This window comes from Paramormyrops kingsleyae, chromosome 3 (genome assembly GCF_048594095.1).
Source record: "Paramormyrops kingsleyae isolate MSU_618 chromosome 3, PKINGS_0.4, whole genome shotgun sequence".
Classification (NCBI taxonomy): Eukaryota; Metazoa; Chordata; class Actinopteri; order Osteoglossiformes; family Mormyridae; genus Paramormyrops; species Paramormyrops kingsleyae.
In genome coordinates this window covers 20,635,434-20,662,191 of record NC_132799.1, presented here as the reverse complement: position 1 = coordinate 20,662,191, position 26,758 = coordinate 20,635,434, and the positions used below count along the sequence as shown (strand labels likewise).

Here is a 26,758-nt window from a genome sequence, read left to right as displayed (position 1 = left end):
TTGTGGTATCTGCACATCATTCCACACTTGTTTTATGATTGTTTACATGTCAAACACTTTTGTATTGAGATAAAACATCCGTTTGAAACATTGTCTGGTTGTAAGATTTTTTTAGATAGGAAAGATATTCTATTCTATTATGGGAAAAACAACAAATAGTAATTATGTGTTTTATATGGTAAATTTTATGTTCATGTTTATGGTCCTCAAAGAACCCTAATATATGCCAGCTTAAGTTGGAACTGAAATTTTATTTTAACACGTTGGATGGACATAAAATAAACCAAGCAGCTATAAAAACTATCAATTTATATAAGGCCCTGAAGAATCTTTTGTAAATGGGAAAGAATATGTACCCCTGTTTCTTTAAAATGTAATTTGTATTTGTTATGTTTTTTACATTATGTTTGTGTATTGCTGAAAAAAAAGCAATAAAAAATCTAACCATGATGCATTGCATCAGGACCTGAATACATTGCTTTAAGCCAGCGCTGTAAGCGTTATATAACTATGGACGCGAGCGCAAGCAATCTTACGGCAAATATGTGTTCCATTCTGTTGTTTTCAAATGTGCTATACATATAAACGACTTGACACTGTGTGACCTGTGCTGCCTGGCATGGGCTCCCGCCCCCTCTGCAACCCTGGATTTAATAAAAGATGAATGACTGAACATTTTGTAATGTGCGTTCTTGTATATTCCATAGAATAAAGAAAAAATGTATTACAAGACCCAATGAATACTAAGTCAGTACACGCTTGGTGTATACCAGGGTTCCCAAATTACACGCCTACGGGGGGAGGCCTGAAACACAAGGTCTAATGACAACACAGGAGTATGGGGTCACCTTTAAGGGGAATCTTAAGGGGGTTTTAAGCATAAGTGGAGCCTCAAACTTAAGAAATATCAAATAATTTTTGGAAATAAGAATTTAGCAATTATATTATGATAATTATCAGCATCGACTGACATGGAAAGAAAATTGTGGTAAAATATTTTGCTGTATCGCCCAACCCGACTATAGGGAACATATCATTAAGTCTGATTGGCATGATCCAAATCCTCTTTAACCATTTATATTGTCACAGCTTCACCCTTGTGTTAATTGAGTGTGTCTGGGCTTTTAAGCATGCACTCTCCCAGTCAGCTTCATATCCTCATTTACATTGCCTGGCCAATAAAAAAGTCACTGTTTGTGCTTAGGAGCCAATGATTGGCTCATTTTCACAGCTCAGCAACAATATGCAGCAATAAAGTGAAGTCAGCCGAGTACCTGAATCTACTGAATGGCCAGGTTATCCCATCAACGGATTTTTTCTTTCCTAATTGCATGGGCATATTCCAGGACAATTATGCCAAAATTCATCTGGCTCAAATTGTCAAAGAGTGGTTCAAGGAGCAGGAGGAATCATTTTCACACACTCATCTAATTTTCTGGAAGATTCTGGCAAGTGTGACATCAGTTTTTAATAAAACAAAGATACTCAACCTCTCCCATTGATATGGGCCAGTTTAGACAAGGGAGGCTCAAGCATTAGGTGCTTGTATCCTGATAATATAATGTTTCTAAGATGTAAATATGCAAGAAATGTTTAATTGAGAGACAATATTTTTCACAAAGCTGAGGATACAAAAATAAACAATAACTGACCATTTGCACACACATACATGTATGTATACATATATACAGTATATGCCCCTTTTACTGTTTCCACCACCAAATTTTGCTGTAATATTGCTGTAATCTTTTATGTAATCATAATGAAACATGGTGCATGTGCAGGAAAATCTGTAGGCTGATGTCAAACGTACAATAATAATTATAAAAAGTATATTAAAATTGAGTTTCAGCTCCAAATCATGAAAAGACAAGTTCTTCAAACATGTTTGTTTTAATTCTAAAACATGGGTTGGAATTAGATGTATTGAGTATGATAAGCAAATTTACATCCAGATAATCAGGATTCTTGGCATTATGTTTATTTTGGATTTCTGGCATTTTGTCTTTCACCATGTGAAAAGAGAAACACAGCCACCCAAAAGAAAACCCTTGTTATTGTCTAGCTACTTCTGCTGAATTAAGATTCCAATTCAAAAGAATGAAAGACAGTGATGAATCTGTCATGAATTTTGATGATAAGCTGGCTATTGGCCAAGGTAAGACCAATGAGCGGGATGAGAGGGACACACGTCCACAACATGCATCAGGTGCTGTCTGTGGCTGGCGTCGGGAAGCAGCGTGCTCCAGCTTCTCTGGGGAAAAGACACAAAAGCATTCAAATGCGCCATTAGGGACTGATATGGATGGCATGTGCATGGTCATTAGCTGGGAGACCCACTGGGAGTATGCATCAATCAGGCAATTATTCAGCGGCTTTTCTCCATCCTTATGCTTACAGGCTCTAAATTTTAAGATGACCATTTGTGGATTGATCACATAATTCAGGATCTTTATTTGTTGTTTAACCATTTTTTACTCCAGCACACCAGCCACATTTTTATGGACATAAGCTACACAGTATTGTCGTCTATGTAAAGTGACTTAACTGGACTTAACTGGTAATCAGTTCTGAGCTTAAATGTTGGTGTGTCACTGAAAACAACATGCAAACAAGTCTCACACTGGGATTAAAAGCTGTAAATTAGACAGCAGCTCCACTGATGACATCCTGAAGTCAAAGGAGTTTCAAAAGGGGATCAACTCTTGGATTCTAATCTATTTTTTAAGATTATAAGATGGATGCAAAACAGAGGTATAAATACAGTAAGATATCTGTCTGAATTATCTAAATTAGATGGGACAGTTTTTGAGAAAAGACAACAAACAAGCAGCCCTGTTTGCATGACCCATTTCCAGTCACTGTGGCTTTGTTAGCCAATTTTCCACTCTTGGGAACAGAAATGAACACAGATGGCATGTACCCAAATTTCAAAGTCAAATGTTTAATTTATAACAATTTAAGCTTCAGGATCTGAAAATCATACAGTGGAGATTGTATATAGACATTACGGACTGGAGACTAAGAAAAAAATATTTGTTTATTCAAAGATTGTTTCAAGGAGGGCATCATTCACTGCTTCCAGTTAAACCTTTTTTTCTTCTCAGTTGTAATCTAAAAGTAATGTTTGACCTGGAGTATATCAGTCATATAAAATGATACCATGCTTAAAAAACAAGTTCATCAAAAAGTCCACCAGAGGGATGATGTGGAGAAATGTGGAGATGTAGCCTGACTACATCTAGCTGTAGCTCCCTTGGGGCTTCGTCACTATCTCAGCGCTTTACCCTCAACCTTGCGCTCTGGATGTCCTGGAAGTACAAGACCTGCCCCATCACTCCTCAGGACCCAACTGTTGCATGTAGCCTCAGTCGGCTCACTGAGGCCTCAAGACGGCTGCTGTGCACCGTATGGGGAGTTTAGTGGGATGCCCCAAAAGGCAGGAACAGACCATTCTTAAGACACTACATCCTGCTGCCAGCAGCCCCCCCCCAACCGACAGAACGATGTCTGCTTTAATTATCTCTGCAATGCTGCAGTTCTCCTTCCCACCAAATGCCTGTCCAAAAGACTTAGTTTGTTACAAGGAGATCTATGCCCAAACAGTGCTAATTACAAAGAGATCATCAAATCAATTATGGAGAGACTCATTAAGGAACCCACCTTGTGGCAGAAGCAGCACAACATTGGCCAGTCAAGTTCTCAGCCATCATGATGTTTGCAGAGGACGAGTATCAGTGCTGTATTCAGGGGGATCATTATATGAGGCGAGCTTTTGTGCAGTGAAACACAGTTTATATGGGATCTTTGCTTTTATACACCGTTTATTTCCTCTAAAAATACAAAATTTTAACTGATTTAAATGATTGCAATATTTGAAAAACTTTTCTGGGACTGATATAATAACAATGATACTTTACTGATCCTGCATGAGGAAATTCTCTTGACTACCTCATCTTTCTCTCCATGACACACTGATGCATATGTAGGTGAGAGTGAGCTTGGCAGTGAAGGGCAACCACCTGCAGTGGCACCCATGAAGCTGGGGGTTAAGGGCCTTGCTCAAGGGCCCACAGACATGTGACTATTCTTCCAAGGCCGGGCTCAAACCAGTGACCTTTCAGTCACAGACATGGAGGATTAGCTTGAGGAGCCACTCACTGCCCCATAATAAAACAATGTCCTTTAATTTGTTTAGTGCACAAAATATTGCAGACGTCAGTAGACATACAACATAGAGAGTAGAACAAACGGGATGCTTTAATGGGTCTATGAAAGTCATCAATCTGTGAATTTTAATATTATTATTAATAATAATAGTAATAATAATAATAATAATAATAATAATAATTGAAATGTTAAACTCAGTCTAAGAAAATAACATTCAGGATGACTGAGAACCACACTGAAAACTTGATGTCATTGATCTGCATTTCTATTTTCATCCCAGGGCAGGGGTGTGTCTGTGTCTGTTGTTCTTAATATTTAGTCACTAAAGTATCTGAATGGGATAGATGAGTGTGGTGGGTGTCAAGATTAAATGTTAAGCTAAGAGTCACTGAGGATTCAGACCCGACTTCTCGGTATGATCAAGGGGCCTAAATGGTCAGTAGTGAGCTGGATCCTTCCGCAATATCTTCATAACAGATATCCCATGCTGACATTCAAAGGCTAAACGTAGACCTGCATAGTCTCAGAACCAGAGACCTAATTGTGAAGGTGGAGCATCGGAGGCCATTAAGCAAAGTTCCCTCACCCCTGGAGATCCCTGAAACAATGCGCGGCATCATCATCATCATGTTTCACGTACAGCACAAAGCCTCACAATAGTCACAACATAGAGACTATAAATTACAATTCACAAATGTTATTGTATCAGTTCATCAGCCATAACTGCAAGGCCATTCCACACCCAATATCACAACCTGTGCGCACTGTGGCCTGTCAACTGTGCCAGCAGGATTAGAGCAAATGAGGCTAAGAACAGATTGGCAAAAGAAGGGAAAAGGAAAATAAGAAGAAAATCGGTTTAAAACATTTAAACATTAATTTGCAATTTAATTCAAGATTTTAAACCATCCTCTCTCTCTTCCCAGTAGAATTTGGCTACAGTGGGCCAGAAAAAAAAAAAAAAACAGAAACAAGTTAATACGTATTAATCACTGTAGTGTGTTCAGATTTGTTTGTTCTTTTAATGTATTAGTAGGGAACATACAATTGCATCAGAAATTTACTCCTCATTTTAAGGGTACAAATTAATAAATAGAACACTTATTCAGATATATTCTGATTATATGTCACTGTTTTACTTCTGGCCATGTGTGGATCTCCCACAGTGAGTCTGCTTCCCATGTCAGGACATATTAGGACTGGTTCTCCCATCATACCATGTCAAACCCACACTAGATGCAACAATGTAGCAGAGCAAGATAAGTACCTTAAAAAAGGAACCTGCTGGGTCCCTCCGCCCTTGCACCCCCACAGCTAATTTGCTGCATATGCTAGGTCTCAACCCATGGCCCTTCTTTCCTAAATCAGTCATGCAGCATCAGATGCATTGGGTGAGGGTAGGAGATGAACTCAGTTTTCTGAAGGCAACTCTGCAAAGGTTCATGATCTGATGTTTTCCAGTCATCCACTGATATGAATTATAGAAATGAAGTTTCTCTGTAGTTAGCTGACATATAATTGCATAATCGTATATCATATCATAACGTATAATTGTGTAAACACACCAGTGCCAAAGTCAGACAGGATATGATGCATTCAAATTTCTATGACATATTAATGGGTTAATGACATCATGAAGCAGGCAAAGCAGCTTCCATCACCCTGACACAACTAAATGCTAGTAAGTTAATAGTAGACCTCTCTGTGACATTAAAAGCAATAACCAAATCCTCTAGGCCTCCTTTTCTCACCTTGGTATCTCGGGGACTGCTCTGTGCTGGTTTCACTCATACCTATCAGGCAGACCATTCCAAATCTACACCACATTCAGGTAACAACCGGTGTTCCCTAAGGCTCTATCCTCAGTCCCTTTCTCTTCTCTCTTTACATTACCTCTCAGTCATCCAGTGGCATGGCTTCTCCTACCACTACACTATATATTATTTCAGGGCCGCAAGATATATTGTATGCATGCACAATAATCACACCACATTTGTCAGCATTGCTTTGTGTCTGTTAACAGAACTCCAGGCAACATCACCAACTTATTTGACACAGTCTGTTGGTAGACAAGAGTTTATAGGCTATAGTTTATTTTGGGTTAATTTAATCTTCTTTGTTGTTTTATAAATATTGCAATGTTATTTGCAGACATTTCACATACCACAATGTGATCCTGCAGTGTGATATTGTGCGGCCCTAACCACTACTAGGCTGATGACATCCAGATTTACTTGACCTTCTCCTCTGATGACACCACAGTCTCTGCTCAGATCTTTGCATGCCTGACTGACATTGCACAATGGATGAGGGACCATTACATCCAGCTTAATCTTTCCAAGTTTGAACAGCAAGGTCTGCCAGGAACTTAGGGGTAACAACAGACGATCAGTTGTCCTTTGCTGACTCAAAACAGTGCTCTCCTGATTTTACAGGTTTATCCTGCATAACATATGGAAGATCAAGCCTTTTCTTTCTCAGTATGCAGCCCAGCTCCTAGTGAATCTAGTCCAGGCACTTGTTACCTCATGGGTACAGTATTAAAACTCTCTATTAGAAGGTCTACCAGCTTGTGCTATCAGACCACTGCAGATGATTCAAAACATGGCAGTATGTTTGATATTCATTCAGTCTAAATATTCCCATGTCACACTTCTCCTCATCTCCCTTTACTGGTTTCATAGGGATGCTAGCATCAAATTCAAGGCATTGGTGCTGGCTTACAGGTCCATCAATGAACATGCACCCATCTCCATGAAAAGCCTCCTCAAAACCTCCCATCTTGCCCCCTTTGGTCAGCAAACCAATGCCACTAGAAGCATACTCATCATCACTGCAGATGGTTCTCTTATGTGGGTCTTGTTTTGTTAGAAGTTATTATTTTGGTCCTGCTCCAATACTGTTCACACTTGTACCGGGGCATCAACGGCAAGTGCAGCCTGACTGCTTATATGTCTTAGTCCACTCCTTGACAGCATGTACGTTTGCAACGGGCTATCACTGGGTGACTTAGTCATGTTAACTCCGATTACCTCGTTGAACAATTTAATCAGTTGGCATGGTAATAAACCTTTTACTGGATTGGTAAAAAAGGCAAATATCATCAGTCATTGAGCCAAGGGCATGGGGTTTTGGGGGGTGAGCACTTGTCAGTAATGATTAATCTGAATAGTGCATTACATGATTTGGTTCCAGGGCTCATTGCTTTAATAGAAATAATAGTTATTATATTCAAATTAACACACTATCAGGGAATGAACAGCTTTGATTAGAGGCAAACAACAATGCACCATACAGCGTCAGAAGAAATTGTATCCGTCAGTATCTCAACAGGCATTTGCTAATGTCCACCAAGTGTCGTTTCACAGTAGACTTACTGTCAAGTAACTGAAGCACCTTTAGCCAACAGAAAAAAATGTGTTTTGTTTATATTAAAAGGTCAAAGACCATTAATGAATCCATTTAAAAATTGAATTAAGATTATACATATGGACTAAACCAAAATAGTATATATTCACAGTTCTACAAACTGAACTTGTCCCCTAAGTATTCATAGCTGGCAGCACACAGCAAACCCTCTGCAATTCCATAACTGAGTAGTTCTAGTATTTTTTACAAGGAATGCAATACATCAGTTCCCCTGTGGTAACGAGCTTACTCATTGGATCAAATCCCAATTTTCAAAATATCAGCCTGTTTATTAATCCCACCCCTATGTGAAAAGTCTTTTCTCATGTGTGGTTCCCCAATGGTGAAATGACTTACCGAAACACATCCCCCACCCTTCACTTGAGAGCCTCAAGACTCTCTGGGTGCCCCTACTAGCCTATCTGCACTCCATGTTCCATGAATGTTTTTCGTGCCTTATTTTGTTCAAGGTTTTAGAAGGTATTGTGTTAAGTTTGCTGCAGTACTGCTTACAACTGTACACAGACATTCATTGGAAGCTCACCCTTGCTGCACTTATGCCTAATCAACTTCTCGACGGCAGGTATGTTTGCAATATGCTATATGCCTCTTGTGTACATTGCTTTGGACGAAAGTGTTTGCTAAATAAAATTCATGTAAATGTTAATGAGGACATATACATTAAAGGGCTAACAGGACATTACAGGGTTATGAATGCCAGCAAGCTGAAATCCCATTTTCATCCTTTAACATACATGTTTTATGTATCAAAGACTATTAACGCTCTTCTGTAGCTAATGTGTCTTTGTATGTCCACAGTCTCATTTTAAAGAAACTATTAGTTTGAAGAAGCATCTAATTATTTGCATAATGTCTAAATATAACATACACATTTAAAATATAATAAATATAAGCCATAAAGGGCAGTACAGTAACGTAATGCTTCAGGGTGGCAGATTTATGTCCAGAACAGAAACATAGTTCAGGTTGACTGGTAACTTGTGTGTGTATGTATTAGGATACAAAATCTCGGGTGCTGGCTTAGGAGACTGTGGGAACCTTACATAGCTAAGTAGCTCTGTTTCCATAATCATGACAACTTAAGAAGACATTTAACAACATTTATTACTTGCTTAAGTTCTTCTTAATACTGTATGTGGTTATTTATCTGATAAACGAAGCCTTATGCAAGACAGCTTACACTATTCACATTCACATCTCTCCAGCCTGCCTTCAATTTCCCCATGTCACCTAAAACCATCATTAAGGAACAGGAGTTTAGGGGATAAGCAGGACTTTGTTGGTTTTTGATTTGCAAAACATTCCTCCAGATTAGCCTGACCAATCAGAATGCAGCAAATCAAGTAACCTGCATTAAATTATCCCATTAATATTATGGATGCCAGTGCCCTTTTAAAATATTACATAATTAATCAAAGTGGAAACCTTCTTACCCGTTTTTGTTTTAGAATGTAATGGTAAATGAAAATTGGATCGAACAAAATAATGCAATGAGAAACTAACAGTGATAGACTTTGCAAACACAATGTGAGCATTTCCTGCTCAACTGTGCTTTGGCAAAGTTACTTAACAAAAGCACTGACACACAAACCAGCATCAATTTGCTCGACACTTCACTTTTTGATCACTCTAGTCAAATGTGAGCAATATCTAGAAAAACTATTTGGCTTTTAAAAAAAAATTGAATAGTTTTTATTCATTGTCAAAGAAGTAAATGTGATTAAACAACTAAATTAATGAAAGAGATGAACTGTACTTCATTTAAAAAGTAGCTATCCTTAAAATGCATACATATCCACATATACTGATTACATGTGGTTTATTTATATTTACTTCCATGTTTCATGTAATTTTTAAATATACAATCAAAATCCTATAGGGCTACTTTTTACTGAGGTTTCTATTGTGTCATAAAAACACAATTAGCAGATGCTGGCATATAATAACTATTATGATATAAAAGCTTACTTCAAGGAAAATCGCTCATTGCATCACTCAAGCCGGATTGATATAACTATATCGAAGAAATTAAATTGAAATGTCTTCAATGAGATTTTCTGAGAATTCCTACAGCATTCACTGTAAAACCACTATGGTAATAAAAAACAATGACCAAGTCGATTTATGCCGTTTCATTTCAGGCCAGACTTTCAAAAATACAACTGGTTCTTTTTTCAAGGGCTATTTGTATTTAGAATAACCAATAAACCAAGATTAGGTACTGTTTAGTGCTGTAAAGGAGATTAAGGAGTTTTCTTATTATTCAGGAGGTACTCATCACAGGATTTAATCTGCCGTCATGCTCGGAAAACAAGCCATTAAAGAGAACTAAAACAGCCAAATGATAAATAAAAATAGGGCTAGAATGTTTCTTTGGTTACTGACATATCCTGCAGTATTGTTTTGGTTTCTTGCTGTTTTTTTTTTGCTTCCCCCCAAACAGTGCTTCCAATCAGGCACAGAGCAATCCAAAACCTGCCAATTCATAAATTAAATGTGGCGTACAATATTCATCACAGGTCACCGGTGGTGGTGGTGGGGGGGACATGGCCTTTTGTGCTGTGACTGTTAACGGGCGTCTGTAATGACTGGTGGGCCGACATTAGGCTTACTCATGTGTGCATTCATTTTGGATTGAAAGCTTCTCTTCCCTCCAACCAAAAAAAAAAGGCAACAGTTGGAGTGGTTGTGATATGCAGGGGGGGGGGGGTCAGCCACCACAACGCCGGCCCCACCAGCACTCCACACCCCAGGATCATTGCATCGCATTTTTGAATGCAGATAGGGGTGGTTCACAGGATAAACAGTTTTCTGTTCAGAACACTTGTGCATAGACACTCACAGTGCACACATATGGCCCTTTCAAAGCATCCCACAGGCACACTGAATAAGGGACTAATTGAATACCCTCCTTCCCCCATTGTTCACACAAGGCATCACAATGCGGGTCACTGATTTGCTAACATACATATAGTTGTGGCCCCTAATGTGTGCATGAAGGTGTGTGTGCTTCAGAGACAGACAGAGGAAACAGACTGGCCCATATTTCAAGACTCATGATCGTTAATTGAGGTAATGAATAGAGAAGCTTTAGGAGGCCTATTGACCCGGCCTGGTAAATTGTAACAAAACTGCTTATTGCTAGACATAGAGGGGAAGTGCCTCTGACACGCGCTGGCCAAGGGCAGACCAGCTGGTGCCATATTGTCAACAGTGACAATGTAAGCTTAATTGGCCTTGCATCTTCTTTTTAAAGAGGGGAAGAAAGGAAAAGCAAATGGCTTGCCTACTACCAAAACTGCCAAAAGGCCCGGGCCATTTAGGAACTATTGTTACCAGTTTGGGTTAGACAAATCAGACCTACATTTAGTTTTTAAAGTGCTTCAGGAGCTTGTTTTAGATGTTATATTGTGTAATGGTTTTGAAGTTGCTCTGTTTTCACTCAAATGATACAACAAAACCACAAGTTTTGAATGGGCATTAGAATTCGGGACTGTTTAAGACTAATATTTTATGTGGAGCTGTCTTTCGGCAGAAAGATGAGGGAAAGTTAAAAACAAATAGCACACAGTAAATAGATAACCAGTGTTAGATTATATGTCTGTCCTTTCAGAAAATGGATTTAGGTAATTATTTAGTTAATATTAATTATTGTTAATTACTACGTTATTCTGAAGAAGACAAAGTAGATGCAAAACACCCTTAAGGTCAAGGGCACAAAACTTTATGTCCATGTAGCATGTTGTAAGTTATGCACAGTAATTATGCATCTATACTATTTGGAGTCAAAGTGGTACATTCAGTCCAACAGTGCACAATCAGTGTGATACGTGATAGATTTATATTATATAAACATTATGTTATGATGTTAATTCATTTAAAGGGATTAATCAACTTCTTTTTAATTCCCTTTTTGTATTTTGATTATTCTCTAAGGTTCTTGAGGTGCAGCTAGAGATTTCAGGCCCTCAACCCAGGCCAAATCAATTATGTTATACACTTTTTACGGGAATCTATCACTCAGGGGTCCCTGGAATCGCAGTAACTCCCTTTAAATTACTATGAATGTTCTGGTATACTTATTGAATTTGAGCACTCTTGGTCAATGGGTAAATATTTTATGGATTTTATGGAAACAAATATGATCAGGCATAGCACAGGCGTCAATATCGGATCAGTCACAGTGAAAATAAAATTTTCACCTCCATCCACTTCGTCAAATTTCTCTTTGTAACGTTAACCAAACACAATGGAAATATATAACACGATTAATTATTTAACGCCCTGCTACAGCTAGAATACGAGGCAGAACACAAGTAATATTTGCTACAGAAAATAAGACATGCTTCTTCATTACGTTTTTATTTTTGATAATGTTTCAGGCGCATTGGTCTGATAAGCATCATACAAAGTTATTTTAATATGAAATAAAAGCAGGGTTGCTAAGTTTGGGCAGTTGACAGGAGTGAGACTTTCAATTCGAGACAAGTCTGGACACGCACACACATTTACATGTGTCACGATTTTATTACCAGTAAATTACAATTACGCTTTTGATGTGGGTAATTTCAGGTTTATAATGAAATAATATATTTGTCGGAAAATACGAGTTAAACCAGACACGTGAGAGTTCGCAACCCTAATACTCATAAGAAACCAACTGCACTCCCGAAAAACTGCTTTTACAATTTCCACGTGATCTTCCTTAGGCGCAAGCCAACGTCATCAAACAGAGACGCCTTGTGTTGGCTGAGTTGTGAAGGAACGTTTGGCAAAGTAGGTTCTTGCCGGCTGACAGAATACCCCAAGGCGGACGATGAACTGCAAAGTGCGGTGTAGAACCGTGATCTAAAAACAGGTAATTATGACGACTTAAGTATTCAGTTCGTTTACGCTACTGGAATGTTTAAACATTTACACAGACTTTGTATATTTGTTTTAGATGTGATGGACCGGTGGTTATATTTCAGTCTTATTTGCTGACATCTAAATAATAAATAGTAGACATAACAATATGTATTCATTTTTAGAAATCAGAAGTTTTACTATTCTACTAACTGCTTTCCTGTTTCGATTACTGTGGTATGTGACATAGCCGGTTGGATAACTTGTTTTGCATAGGTATTTGCTCAAGCTTTCAATACAGCGCTTGTTTCAGTGTTACGACTTGACTATTACACGTCGTCATGGGATACATTTTTTAGAAACAGAAAAGTTAAATTACTTTATTAGTTGACTATTTTGTCATGGAATCGTTGCTTAATTAATCGATTTCAAATTTAAAAAAACTTCTTGGGTGCACATTGTTGCTTTTTGTTCCTAAGGGTATCGCTGCGAGGCCCCCTACAGGCATCTTTCGACAGTGTGGCCATTTTAACTTTACAGACAGATATACTGCTTCCAATATACCAATAATTTAATAATAGACAGAGTAGACTAGACATTAAAATATACCTAAAATACCCGACAGACTATTGTTATTCACTGTATGTTCTGTATATGTTATCGTAGGAAGAGTTATTATAATAAGCAGTCAGCAGTTGGGTATGTTTCTAATAGTTGTATTTACTGTGCTGAAAGATGTTTTATGTTGTTACAGTATGAACATTGGACGGAATGGGGCCTGCTAAACTCAGGAGGAGAATCAGTTATGTGCCTTGTGCTCTCTGAAGATGAGGATACCAAAGCTAGCCAGTGCTTTCATTTTCGTGGGCTGTGTAGTAGCCTACCTCACATACGTAAAGTGGCATTTTGATGGTATTAAGCCAGCACTTCACAAAGCGCTAAACTATGTCCCCATCACAGACTATGGTGATAGCAATGAACCAGCCCGCGAAGAGGCAGACAGCAGACACTTTCAGTATGGCATCATGTTTGATGCAGGGAGTACAGGGACAAGGATTCATGTCTTCAAGTTTCTATTAAAGGAACACGGTATGTCCTGATGTTTTCTTCCTGAGCAGAAACACATTTTTCACAGAAGTCCTAAAAAAAAAAACCTCATGTCTGCTGACCATTTCATTTATCAGCATTTTCCCTTGGCTGCTTGGGTGCTTTTTTTTGTTGCTCTGTTGTTAAGATAGATTGCTTAACAGATTGGGGTGGTACATGGCTCAGTGGGATAGGCTGCTGTGGTAGTGACTGGAAGGTCACTGGCTCACATTCCAGGGTCAGCAGAGTGAAGTTACTGGTGGGCCCCTGAGCAAGATTTTTAACCCCCAGTTACACCACAGACGTCCCCTGACCCTGCTTTGTGAAAATGTATTCTGCATTGGATAAAAGCATTTGCTGAGTAAAATGTAAACACTATAATAGGTTTTATCAGTAAACATATGATGATCGCCATTAAGAAACTGACATGTTTAAAAGCTTCACTATCAGAAACATACAGTTGTCACAGTCACAAAGGACTCTGGGAATGCTAGGTTGCTGTCTTTATACTGGGGAAATGACTATACATTTATTTTAAAATGTCCAGAATTGAGATCCTATGCTTCTTTACTCTAAGATTAACTTTATAAATTTGTCAGTGTATTAACATTATAAATCCCATTAAACTTTTACTGTAAACCATCAGAGATATTTCTTCTCCACCGTACACACTTTAAAGAAATTTAGGGAATTAAAAATGGCTTTTGACATTATGCAGCCATCTTGTAATGGCTCTGAAAAATAATTGGGCGTGTATATTTGCATATAGTACCTCAACTGATAAACTGTTGCTACAGTGCACATTTTTCAACTCCTCACTAATGACATAACTGGTTTTGTGGTTTGAAGTAATTATTTTTTTCTGTTGACAGAAGCTCCCAAATTAGCACATGAAACATTCAGAGCAATAAAACCTGGGCTATCTGCATATGCTGATGATCCAGATAAGGTAGCCAATACTATAATGATTTATAATGAGTTATGCATTATGATTACTTTTTGTTTGCTTGTTGGATGAATACATATTGCAACATGCAATTTCCTAATTTTTCAGCCAGTCTCAGTTTGGCTGGTCATTGAGTTATTCGCCTAAACAATCTTATTTTCTCCTGATTTTTCAGTGTAGAGAGGGTATACAAGAATTGTTGATGGTGGCCAAAGAGAGCATCCCAGTGCTCTTATGGGAGAAGACACCTTTAGTGCTAAAGGCCACTGCAGGGCTACGCCTACTGCCTGGAGAAAAGGCTACTCACCTGCTGGACAAGGTAGGGACTTAAAGCAGCATGCTAACAAACCTTCAGGTACTCAGAGTGAGAAAACCACAGATGGCTATCCAATCAGGCGGCCTTTTTCAGGGAATCTTTCTAGTAATGTTATTACTTTTTATAAGTAGTTAGCACTTTAAAATCACTTAATTACTGGTCTGTTCACCACCTCCGTGTTAATATTTCATGGTTCCAAAAATGTGACAGTCATACTGTAGATTCAAAAGTAAACTTCTGTGTATGGAAAGTTGGATTGCTTGAATATAATATAATATGCACCTTTTCAAGCTATTTACTGTAGTATGTTACTTTCTATCAATAAGCTGTTCTGTACAAACCAGCTATACTGACCTGAATATTTCTGATTGCCAAGGTGAGGAATGTCTTTGAAGAGTCTCCATTTCTGTCCAGACCAGACGGTGTCTCCATAATGGATGGCACTGATGAAGGTATGGCGCGAACTGTTTGATGAGCTCACCTTCTCACCTGGCTCTGCCTGTTATATTAAGGCCACAGAAAGAAAGAAAGAAACCCGAGATGTCTTAGAAATAATATTTCGCATTTCACAAACAAGAAAAAAAAGCATGGAATTCAAGCAGTGTTACACCACAGTGATTAATGGATTAGGAGCACCTTCCATTTTACTTTGCTTCTGTTGAACAAGTTATTAGAGTAAAAAACTATCCAGAAATGTGCACATTTGTCAGATGACTTCAAACTGCACTCATGAGTTAATTCTATGCCTTGCTTGGTGTCTAACTAGTAGGCACACATAGTATAGTTTCTTGTAAATGTATCCGTGTATGGCAAAAAAAAAAAAAAAAAACTATAGAGAATAATCTCACTGTCGGTGTTTATTGTGCCATAAATGATAGCTAAATGTACTGCCATAGCAGGTATAGGGGAAGAAAATTACATTTTTGGAGCCTCACGGGTGTGGCTCAGTTGTCACAAGGGACAAGCCATTGCAGATTGATGTATAACTTTACTTATATTTTAACTTACATTTTAGAGCGCTGCAAATTATTAGTTAATAGTTGTACTGGATCATAAATGAACCCCGTATGGAGTAATTAAATGTAGAGTAGCTTTTAAAACCTGAAAACAGTAAAGGAGTCGATATTCAATTATTTGGCGTCTTTATATTTTAATTTGACCCCACACAGGTGTTTCTGCATGGATCACTGTCAACTTTTTAATAGGTAGGAATGTTGTCCTCGATGCACTTTCACCTAGAGCATTATAACAGTAAGTGATCCTAGACAGGGTTGCAGTGAATTGCTAGCCTGTGCAAGGATGGAGCAAACACCACTGTGCTCCCAGGATGGGATGCCAGTACATGACAGAATGCGCACTCACATATGAAGGGCCAATTTCCACACTACAATTCAACTAAACCATACATTCCTGGACCATGGAAGGACATGATTCTCAGCAGTGTGGAAGGCTGATTTTCCATTGTGTAGTCAGACTAGCCCTTTTCTAACTGCAGGGAGTCTCCATGGCTCAGGACAGCCCACTGTAGGCATGCTGGACCTGGGAGGGGGCTCCACCCAGATCACCTTCTCAACACAGGATGAGGTGAGATGCAAGGCTGGATCTGCTGTAACCCCTTTAAATGCATGCACTCATAGGAAGCATGCCTTGTAGATTAATCCACAAATGCTTCCTTAATCCCAGTGGCTGGTAGCTAAATTAATGTTTAATGGGGGAAGGGATTCTTGTTCTTAAACTGGGTCAGGTCTTGTAGATTCAGGATTGAGGGCCAATTTTCCAGACCATTACTTTCAAAACACTTGAAATTTGCTTTTGCTATCCTGTTATTTACTGATTATTGGATGAACTCTCAAAAGGAGATTGTGCCACAGTTCGTGTAAATCACATATATGAATATTACCAGCCACAACTGAGGGACAGATTAAAGGTTCTGAAAATGGTATTAAATGGCTAAGTTAGATAATTCAGGCAGACTACTGTTGTCTTCATTGTGCTGTTAGGAACAAAACCTACTGAGGTAAAAGATTGTGGTCATGTTCAAGGTAATATCTGATTGTTCTCTCTAATAATGCCCTTTAAAATTATCTGAATTTTTAGAAAACCATTCAGACCTCTCCTTTTGATGACATCACTTCATTTCAGATGTTCAACAGCACCCATACGCTCTATGCACACAGGTAGACTGAATTTTCAGGGGTGGGAGGCAGATGTGGGAGCCTTACAGAACTCCAGCTGAAGGCTAGTTTGCAGTATCAAAACCTTTGATTGCATTTAATTGTAATGGTCACTTAAGGTCAAACTGTATCCTTACCCTGCAAAGCAAGTGGTGTCACAGTGGTGCCTCTTCCTCTATTCCAAACAGCTACTTAGGGCTGGGACTCATGTCAGCAAGACTTGCCATCCTGGGCGGAATTGAAGGAGAGGCTTGTAAGTAATTATTAATTCAACCAACTTTGTTAAAGAAGTCCATAAACAAACCATTATCTAGTATTTTAATAACATAGTGGAAAGAATTTCTTTGATGGCAGCTTGTGGTGCACCAGTATGTACATTTTAAGCAATATCAATAACCAAAATGTTTTTGTATCATATTGCCAATACGAATAACCGGCTAACATCTGAGTGACTTGCCTAGTGGATGAGTTGACCCTTTGCGGAATAGTGGAATGACATAACATTGTTTTTCTTTCTGCTAGTCAGGCAGCTACGTGGTACTTAAGCTCACCAAGTAGACTCACAGCACTTAACATGAAGTTAAAGTGATAAGATTTCATTTAGTTTTGATTTTGCCACATTTATGCTATCCTTTATTCACAAGCTACACAATGCATAAAAATGGATCAGTCATGTTTCTTCCAACACCAAAACAATTCATTTACACAAACATTTACAACCGTCATTGAATGATACTTTTTGCTGAAATGCTGCACATTCTCTATTTGAACAATAGATGGCAACCAAGAGCTGGTTAGTCCATGTCTGTCTCCTCAATTTACTGGCCAGTGGGAACATGCTGAAGTACAATACATAGTCAAAGGACAGAAAGCAGGTACTGTACGTGATTATTACTCTTATCGAAAAATGTCACATTTACACAACTTTTAGATTGTTTTAAAATGGCCATATTTATAAATCTAGTTTAGCTGTTGACTTAGTTTACTGTCCAGACAAATTAACTTTTCTAGGAAGATTTTGACTACTGTTGACATGGATCATTTTGCTTCAACACAGCCAATCACACTGTATACCACTTGTAGTGTGCCTTTAAAAAAAAATTGAGTTTATATGTAAACATTTTAAAAATTACTTCACTGTTTGCAGGTGAACCCATGTATGAGTCCTGCTATAAGAAGGTGGAGAAGGTGTTGTACAACAAAATTAAAAAAGCAGAAGAGGTCAAAAATATGGATTTCTATGCCTTTTCCTACTATTACGATAGAGCAGTCGACATTTCAGCAATTGGTAGGAACCCTGCTTGTTTATCTAGGAAAGCAGAACCTTGAGCTGCAGAGTAATACTTCTGTTAGCTTGAAACATGCATTCAGTACATTCATGATAAAATGGTTTTGTGCCATTTACAAATGTTAAATGTTTCTCCCTTTCTGGCTCAGATGAAGAGACAGGTGGCACGATAGAAGTAAATAACTATATAGATTCTGCCAAAAGAGGTATGACAACATCCCCTAAAAGCACAAAACATTTCTAAAAAACTCAAAGAAACATTTTAACATGCTTGATAGCCCATCTTTTCTTGACCTAGTATGCAGTAATATGGAAATCACTCCAGGAGAACATCCTTTTCTCTGCTTGGACCTCACCTATTTATCACTCCTGCTGCAAGAGCTGGGTTTCCCAAAGGAGAAAGTGTTAAAGGTAACTATTTAAACACTATTTTTACTTCAATAAGATGCCAACCTACCATACCTGGCATGAAACAAGTCTGCAGCCCACAAAACTGTATAACTTGTTGCAGGAGCATCATATTGCAATGTGGGTTGAAAAAATTAGGTTGCACTAAATGACCATGATGTGTATTTACAGCTGGCGAGGAAGATAAATGGTGCAGAGACCAGCTGGGCACTGGGAGCCACTTTCCATTACCTCGAGTCCTTGCGTAGGCAATAAAGCAGCTGACATTGTCAACGCTAACGAGTCGATGACTCGTCTTCCTCGGTCCCAGTGCTTGTTGAACTGACTTGGGAGTCTTCACAGCAGCTGTTGGCTTTGTTGTTAACTTTGTTGGAATGCTAAAGTGAGGTCTTTCTCCATAGAGGAATTTCCTTTCTTTGGGCATTGTTAAATTCTTTGAAAGTCTGAATGTGTGCTGTGCTTTGTATGACTGATGTATTTTTCTAATACAGCAAATATTGTTTGAATAAGCATGATTACATAGATTTCACTTGTGATTAGTTGAAGGTACGATATAGGTTATTATTATTATTATTATTATTATTTTTTTTTTTAGTCCAGGGGTGTGGTCTGGTTTCTACAAGTTGATACTTTGAATACAGTATTGGAAATAAGACATTGTCATATTATGGATTCCAAAGGACGTAGTCCGCTGTACCTTTTTTCTAGATACAGCTGGTGCATATTCTTTCTTTACGTTCTCCTAGGATCCTGGTGTCTTTATTCATGATCTGTTTTAATGCTATACCGACATATTGGACTGTGATGCAAGACAGGAATACACTGCAGCCATTGTTCTGTCTTTCTGGCCAAAATTCATTATGTTGCTGCTCCTGAAGGAACAGAGAAAACACTGCAGTATAACATACTTATCTAGAGCAGACATCCCACCTTAGACATTGATTTCAGGGAGGTGGATGTAAGAAAACCAGCTGGGAGTTGACTGGGGGTGGCAGCAACATTTGCAGAGTTTCTTGCCTGTTCCTCTGTTGAATAGCAGACTGACTTTTGATCATTTATAATTCTTTGTGGACAAATTTCTGGGACATTGCACATCATTAGCCCGTGTGAGGGAGCTGCTGTCAATTTCTTGGAGACTCTGGAGAGGTGGAATGCCTGCTGAAGGGTGAATGGTGTTGGCATTATATTGTGACCTGTGAATCACAGAGAATGTGTCATATATTGTGTGAACTAGGGATGGTTATTTGGCTCAACTTGAACAAATAGCTCTTTGGTCAGTAGTACCCAATTTCCATTTAAATAGAATACTCCATATTTATCTGCAATATTGTTGTTTTAAAAACTCATGTAAACAGATTTTGTGCATTCAAATAAATTGAACACTAAATGCACACAACTACAATGGCAAATGTTTTGCATCGTACAATAGTCAGTGAGCCCATTTCAATGTGGTTCTTTATTGAAGACCACCACCTCACCATTCATATGAAATTTGGCTTGAAATATATATTCCCAAACCAGTCAGGCATTGTGGGACCATTTCTAACCTAATTCAGACTTGTAAAATATTTAGTGTGGAAAAAATAAATAAATAAATAAATTACTGTTGGGACCAATGAACCAGCCTTAGGAACTGGCTCGGTCACAAACTATTATGGATGGGCAACCACTAATTTACTTTTCAATCCAATTTGATCCTGTACCAGCCCAGCTAATGTTGCCAGAACTTTATCCAATGTTATGTGAAGGTCTTAAAGTTGGCAAGGAATGTTCTTACTGTAACATTAATGGAGCGTTATTTGCTCGTTTTACATTTTAACAAATAATCTGCCAAAGTCAGCACAATAACATTATTACCTGAACATTCTTTTAATGCAATTTGTTGAATAAAATTTATAATTAAATATTTTATGAAAGTGCCATAAGCATATACTGCGCACACACCATCCAGCCTTGAACCTGTGACCTCTGAGGTGTGAAACCACAGTACTACCCACTGCTCTACTATGCCCTTTATTTTTATATATTATTTTGTATAGTTGTAGTAGTGAGATATCATTCTCGGGACACCAGGAAAACTGTATACTCAATGTTTCCATACCCTAAATGTAACTTTCTGGAACGTTATATTGTTAGCGGAGGAAGATTGCTATTGCCGATACTGATATTCATCGACGGCCCAACCCTGATGGTAAAAGTTGCCTAATGGGGACAGTGCTGACGATATAATCAGCTGTCGGATCCATCGTTCCATTTCCGTAGTCACTAGCGTCTGATACCCTGTACGTGTCCCCCTTATTGGCAGCCCTGCCTGGTAGTATCGTAACCTGCTCCCTAAAATATAAACATTTCAATTACCAGATCAAAGAAGAAATTTTAACGTTAGAATCAATTAGCAAAATGGAATAATCAATGCAGAAGGAATTGATATTTTAGTATCGATCTGCTCATCCTTATTACTCATCACTAGTACAAACAGTAGGCCTCTTCATATGGGACATGTCATAAAAGCATTAAAACACCCTATCAGACCGTGGACATTGGAGGGGCATTCCTCTACATTTTCCTTCAAAATGCATAGGGCTTAATTGCATAACATTAAAATTAAGCTGGCTACCATAAAATTAAACACTTTCCTTAGCTAGCAGTGTAATGAATTTATGCTACGTTCTGTATACATCGGAGGTTGGAATGACGTCACACACGAGTCTTTTTAGTTTACCTTGCTTCTTAACAGTATGTCCCCCTTAAGTTAAGTTCTCTTTGGTTTATAAACCATGGCACGTATTGCACTTGTTTGGTTTTTAAATACTTTATGTTCTGTTCATATTTACCATCAGACTATAGTTTACGTCTAGTTTACAGCGTCCGTCCCCCAGCTCGAGACATCTGGCTAAGCAAGAAATCCAGCTTCGTGATACAGGTACCCCAGTTTAAATGGACTAATTTCACTCACTCACTTTTAGCCCAGACTACATTAAATCCAACAAGTTGACCAATCATGTCTTGTCTTTACATGCAGTCATTCAACAAACTGTGTGCCGGATAGTGTGTTGCAGACACACAGACAGTAACAAATACACTCACCTAAAGGATTATTAGGAACACCATACTAATACGGTGTTTGACCCCCTTTCGCCTTCAGAACTGCCTTAATTCTACGTGGCATTGATTCAACAAGGTGCTGAAAGCATTCTTTAGAAATGTTGGCCCATATTGATAGGATAGCATCTTGCAGTTGATGGAGATTTGTGGGATGCACATCCAGGGCACGAAGCTCCCGTTCCACCACATCCCAAAGATGCTCTATTGGGTTCAGATCTGGTGACTGTGGGGGCCATTGTAGTACAGTGAACTCATTGTCATGTTCAAGAAACCAATTTGAAATGATTCGAGCTTTGTGACATGGTGCATTATCCTGCTGGAAGTAGCCATCAGAGGATGGGTACATGGTGGTCATAAAGGGATGGACATGGTCAGAAACAATGCTCAGGTAGGCCGTGGCATTTAAACGATGCCCAATTGGCACTAAGGGGCCTAAAGTGTGCCAAGAAAACATCCCCAACACCATTACACCACCACCAGCAGCCTGCACAGTGGTAACAAGGCATGATGGATCCATGATCTCATTCTGTTTACGCCAAATTCTGACTCTACCATTTGAATGTCTCAACAGAAATCGAGACTCATCAGACCAGGCAACATTTTTCCAGTCTTCAACTGTCCAATTTTGGTGAGCTCGTGCAAATTGTAGCCTCTTTTTCCTATTTGTAGTGGAGATGAGTGGTAACCGGTGGGGTCTTCTGCTGTTGTAGCCCATCCGCCTCAAGGTTGTGCGTGTTGTGGCTTCACAAATGCTTTGCTGCATACCTCGGTTGTAACGAGTGGTTATTTCAGTCAAAGATGCTCTTCTATCAGCTTGAATCAGTCGGCCCATTCTCCTCTGACCTCTAGCATCAACAAGGCATTTTCGCCCACAGGACTGCCACATACTGGATGTTTTTCCCTTTGCACACCATTCTTTGTAAACCCTAGAAATGGTTGTGCGTGAAAATCCCAGTAACTGAGCAGATTGTGAAATACTCAGACCGGCCCGTCTGGCACCAACAACCATGCCACGCTCAAAATTGCTTAAATCACCTCTCTTTCCCATTCTGACATTCAGTTTGGAGTTCAGGAGATTGTCTTGACCAGGACCACACCCCTAAATGCATTGAAGCAACTGCCATGTGATTGGTTGATTAGATAATTGCATTAATGAGAAATTGAACAGGTGTTCCTAATAATCCTTTAGGTGAGTGTATATATGATTTTAGGATTAAAAATGTTTTTGACTTAAACTTCATTCACTTTACCTGTGAAAAAATGTCAGTGGAAGCTAATTGGTCCCCTGACAGTTTTCAAAGTTAGTGGAAACATTAATCCATTTACAAAAAACTAGTTAGCGGTTAGATTAGCAGAACCCTGTCCACCACTAGATGAAAGCCATTGTGAAGCCTTCCTCTCCCGTTTACTTGGCAACACAATAGAAGTATTCAAATGCGTTTTCCACCTTGAATCAACAATATTGCCATTTCACAGCCAAAATTAAGTTCCTCCCAAATGAAGTTTGACTAATGACCAAGTGTCAACAGGTCAGTTTATTAAATCAGTATACTTTACCATTAAATTCAGATCTCAAACTTTCATCAGTCATTGCTCTTTTGGAAAAAGCTGTACATTCTGGTTAATGAAGTTATTTCCAACTTTATTTTCAAAACACTCACAAAAGTGCCCTCCGTTAAAAGAATAAATAGTTTCCATACATACAAAGCTACAAAACAGCAGTTGGCCGACAGATGTGGCTAGGCAGTCTTCACAGGAAAGCATCACACCACTCCTTCAGACACTGGGTACATGAGGCCGCCTGTCTGGAGTTTGCGCCGCATATGTCCTTCAGCCACTCAGTGAAGAGTTCTACATCCTTCTTCAGCACCAAGAACTGACCCAGAACCACATATGCCTGCATCGAGTGGGGAAGCGGAAGCCACGCGGAATTAATTCTATTTTAAACTGCTAACAGTGCTATACTGTTGTCACAAAAAAATGACACAGCTCCAACTTGTTCAGCGTGTTTAAAGAATTATAGTACTGCATTAGCATGGTAACTTGGTGTATTATAAGCTACTTAGAATTTAATGGCGCTTTTCCACTGACATACAGGATCCAGACTGTACTGGCAAGATATGCTACTTATGGTGTGATTACAGCTCGTTTCAATTTTCCACTGCAAAAGTGTTGGTTTGGTAAAGGCATTCCCGGCTTTGGAGCAAAAACCAAAGAGACATTCACATGGTGTACATCATGGGTATTTCTTAATATGTACTTGTATTCTCATGTACTCATTTTATGGCATTTTCCTTTGTCAAAGTCCACTTCCAATACTAATAACAGGCATACATAGGACAGTAAAAATCCCTGGATGTCATGCTTGCCCTGCCCTAGTTATCAAGGATACATCAGTTACATCAATAACATATTTACTAGACACGACAGGCCAGTGTCCAGCTATAGGCCAAGGGGTGTAGAGAATGGCGCCATTTTGAAGAAGTTGCTCCATCCATTGTTTGTATGTAAAACAATGCAAGTGACAATTTTCATGCAAATTTTATACAAACTAAACTATTATTCTTCTTCCTATTATTCTTTTGCATGGTGGTCTTTTTATGTGCAAGCTATCAAAAGCCTGAATCTCCTTCGGCATCAATAAAGTACCTACAGTTATAGTTTATCTGGAATATGATTTTGAAATCATTGGACATTAGTTTTGAAAAATAACCAAAACAAGGACCCATATTGAAATAAAAGCATGCATATAGATAAAATTAAAATGGCAACAGGTATTTCCACTACAGCCTGAACACAGGCTGACATCTTTAATCCCTTCAAACTAAAATTCTGAATGTCACTGCAACTTCCTGAACAAAGTTTAAAAACTAATTATGTTTGACTGCTGCACAAAATAAAGTAATAAAAAACGCATTCATCAGTCCAAACAAAGGCTGGCATAGTGGCTAATCCATTATTTCTTTAAAATAAAATTCTGCATGTCACTGCAACTTCCCAAATACAAACAATTAAGAATACTAATAGTATGTCACGACATAACTAACGAGTCAAGTGCTGGGTATTTCATTATTTCAAATGATTTTTTACTACATTATACACACTCAATCACAGTTGCCATTTCAGCTTTGCTAACAGTATAAATTTATAACATATGGGAAATTATAACTGGTATGCCGGACGAACAGGTACACTGTCCAGCACTACTCTGAAGACTGCAAAAATGTATGTTTGCAAGGGAATATCACACGAATGTAAATACGAAAATATACAATTATCAGTAAACACAATAACAGGTGAAAGATTATATCACTGGAGCAGGACCAACGCTGATTTCTGCAGCCAAAAACTGCAGTGTGAAGGATTGCTTTGACTTCTCCAATATGGTGGTCAAGCTGTTGTATTTGCAGTCAAATGATACCAATTCTAGTAAAAATACATCATTGGGTTGCATCCTCGCCAAACAAGACCAATCCCATGATTCATTGTGCCCCAAGCTCATTCTTGGGAGGCAAGTAAGCAAGACTGGTTTTGCAAAGACCACAAGTAGGATCTTTGCACTCTTGGTATTGAGAAACACCCCATGCTTTACTATGAGGTAATTTCTGCTAGCACGTCTGTGAGAAATCGCTGTATTATATTGGCATCGATCACGAACAGCATTAGGTTAAAACTTGCTTAACAAATCCATTCCGCTCAGTCATTCTCTAATACTTTTTACGTAGGGGGTTATCAGGAAAGCATAAAACATTATGATAATACTAATAATGAATTATATATAGAATATATCCATACATAGTAACACTGATCAGCTCGCGGTAGTTTTACTTGCACAAAAAAGTTCTGGGGGCAGAAGGGAAAATGAAGAAAATTGTAGAGAAGGTGGGTCCAAGCAACAAAATATAGAACCAAGACATCGGATTGGTTGGTCCCGCCTCTTCTAGTCGCTTGGATCCAACATCTCTACAATCTGATTAGTTACCACTCTGAACCAATCATTTTTCGTTCTGCCCTCAAGATTTTTGGATGTTTCTCGGTACCAAGAATGCAAACATTGTACTTGCGAACTTGTCTTCCAAGAACAAACTTGGGGCATCCTCTGTACTTCTGTTCTTGAGTATTGGAATTGGTCTTCGGCAATGGAAGATTATGTAAAACAGGTACAAAAGTACCGTAAAGTAGGCATATTGAAAAATACCCTGTGTAAGTGAAATTCCCATGAGCCGCTGCATAGAAAACGCCGTGCATTTCGACCAATCAGATAGTGATGACGCAAACAGCTTTAGTAAAAGCAGGGGCAACTCGCATAATTTACAAGGAAAAACAGTCTCTCGCAGAATGGTTATGGTACAGCTTGGTTCTTGGGGGCCATGGAAAAGCGCCGTAAGATGTATAGTGTAAAAAGAACATGTTAAGATCTTGGAAATATGTTGGATTACAAAGAACGAGAACAGCGTTGCATATGAAAAACACCCAGCATACTTTATCAAATCCCAGTTCCTCGAGTTTCTTTCCCAGAACATCTCCAATACCGGCTAAAGCGGTGACTGGCTTCTCCGCCATGGGCTCCGCTACAAAGTCTCGGTGCTTTTGGGAGGTAGTCAACATGACTAAATAAAAGAATAGGAAACAAACAACGTATATCAACGTGTCGTCTAACGCCAACTTATTACAACACGACTGTTGATGTTGGAAGGCAAAGCTCATACCCACAAAGGCTAAAATCAACTGATTTTCTGGTGAATGCCAAATCTTTTTCATCGCTTCCAAATCATCAGATGTAAAATTAAACTACACAAAAAAAAATCATCGGGAACCACCTGTCCGTTACTGTACTGACCACCGAACACATCCTTACCTGCAAGCGGATGGTACGAAATAACCGTTGGAGCAAACACCTGAAGGGCCTGACGGCCGTAACATTTTATTAGGATGAGTCACGTGACTCAGGACACCCGTACCCTTCGAAATAGTTTTAAACTCATGTAGAC

The 26,758-nt window shown here is 38.7% G+C and overlaps 2 protein-coding genes and 1 long non-coding RNA gene across 7 annotated transcripts; 1 reads left to right on the top strand and 2 right to left on the bottom strand.

The window, feature by feature from the left end:
- Nucleotides 1-1,959: 1,959 nt before the first annotated feature.
- LOC111849014 (uncharacterized) lies at nucleotides 1,960-17,216 on the bottom strand. Its single transcript, XR_002839442.2, has 3 exons — nucleotides 17,104-17,216; nucleotides 15,147-15,291; nucleotides 1,960-2,254 (listed from the first exon to the last, which is right to left on the bottom strand). It is a non-coding gene; the product is annotated as an uncharacterized lncRNA (long non-coding RNA).
- Nucleotides 12,301-19,171, top strand: entpd6 (ectonucleoside triphosphate diphosphohydrolase 6). 5 transcript variants are annotated; one of them, XM_072709812.1, is made up of 15 exons: nucleotides 12,301-12,457; nucleotides 13,199-13,246; nucleotides 13,405-13,533; nucleotides 14,406-14,479; nucleotides 14,652-14,795; nucleotides 15,169-15,244; nucleotides 15,962-15,997; nucleotides 16,288-16,376; nucleotides 16,890-16,969; nucleotides 17,155-17,219; nucleotides 17,743-17,841; nucleotides 18,114-18,254; nucleotides 18,404-18,460; nucleotides 18,553-18,665; nucleotides 18,834-19,171. In XM_072709812.1, the coding sequence occupies exons 2-15, from the start codon at nucleotides 13,216-13,218 to the stop codon at nucleotides 18,915-18,917; spliced, it is 1,218 nt and encodes a 405-aa protein (XP_072565913.1). In that variant the 5' UTR covers nucleotides 12,301-12,457; nucleotides 13,199-13,215; the 3' UTR covers nucleotides 18,918-19,171. The 5 variants fall into 5 exon arrangements, with proteins under 5 accessions (XP_072565913.1, XP_023677258.1, XP_023677256.1 ...); XM_023821490.2 differs by having other exon boundaries at nucleotides 14,403-14,479; XM_023821488.2 differs by having other exon boundaries at nucleotides 12,310-12,457; nucleotides 13,199-13,533.
- Nucleotides 19,172-23,392: 4,221 nt separating this feature from the next.
- On the bottom strand, nucleotides 23,393-26,737 carry LOC111849013 (barrier-to-autointegration factor-like). The gene is made up of 3 exons (XM_023821491.2): nucleotides 26,626-26,737; nucleotides 26,250-26,377; nucleotides 23,393-23,664 (listed from the first exon to the last, which is right to left on the bottom strand). Exons 2-3 carry the CDS (start codon nucleotides 26,373-26,375, stop codon nucleotides 23,518-23,520), a joined length of 273 nt encoding a protein of 90 aa, XP_023677259.1. The 5' UTR covers nucleotides 26,376-26,377; nucleotides 26,626-26,737; the 3' UTR covers nucleotides 23,393-23,517.
- Between the last annotated feature and the right edge of the window lie 21 nt (nucleotides 26,738-26,758).

Coding starts and splice junctions, on each gene's coding strand:
- LOC111849013 (XM_023821491.2), bottom strand. CDS start 26,375: ATGTTGACTACCTCCCAAAAGCACCGAGACTTTGTAGCGGAGCCCATG. Junction 23,665..26,249: donor AGGAACTGGGATTTGATAAA/GTATGCTGGGTG, acceptor CACTCGATGCAG/GCATATGTGGTTCTGGGTCA.
- entpd6 (XM_023821487.2), top strand. CDS start 13,272: ATGAGGATACCAAAGCTAGCCAGTGCTTTCATTTTCGTGGGCTGTGTA. Junction 18,461..18,552: donor TATAGATTCTGCCAAAAGAG/GTATGACAACAT, acceptor TTCTTGACCTAG/TATGCAGTAATATGGAAATC. Junction 18,666..18,833: donor CAAAGGAGAAAGTGTTAAAG/GTAACTATTTAA, acceptor GTGTATTTACAG/CTGGCGAGGAAGATAAATGG.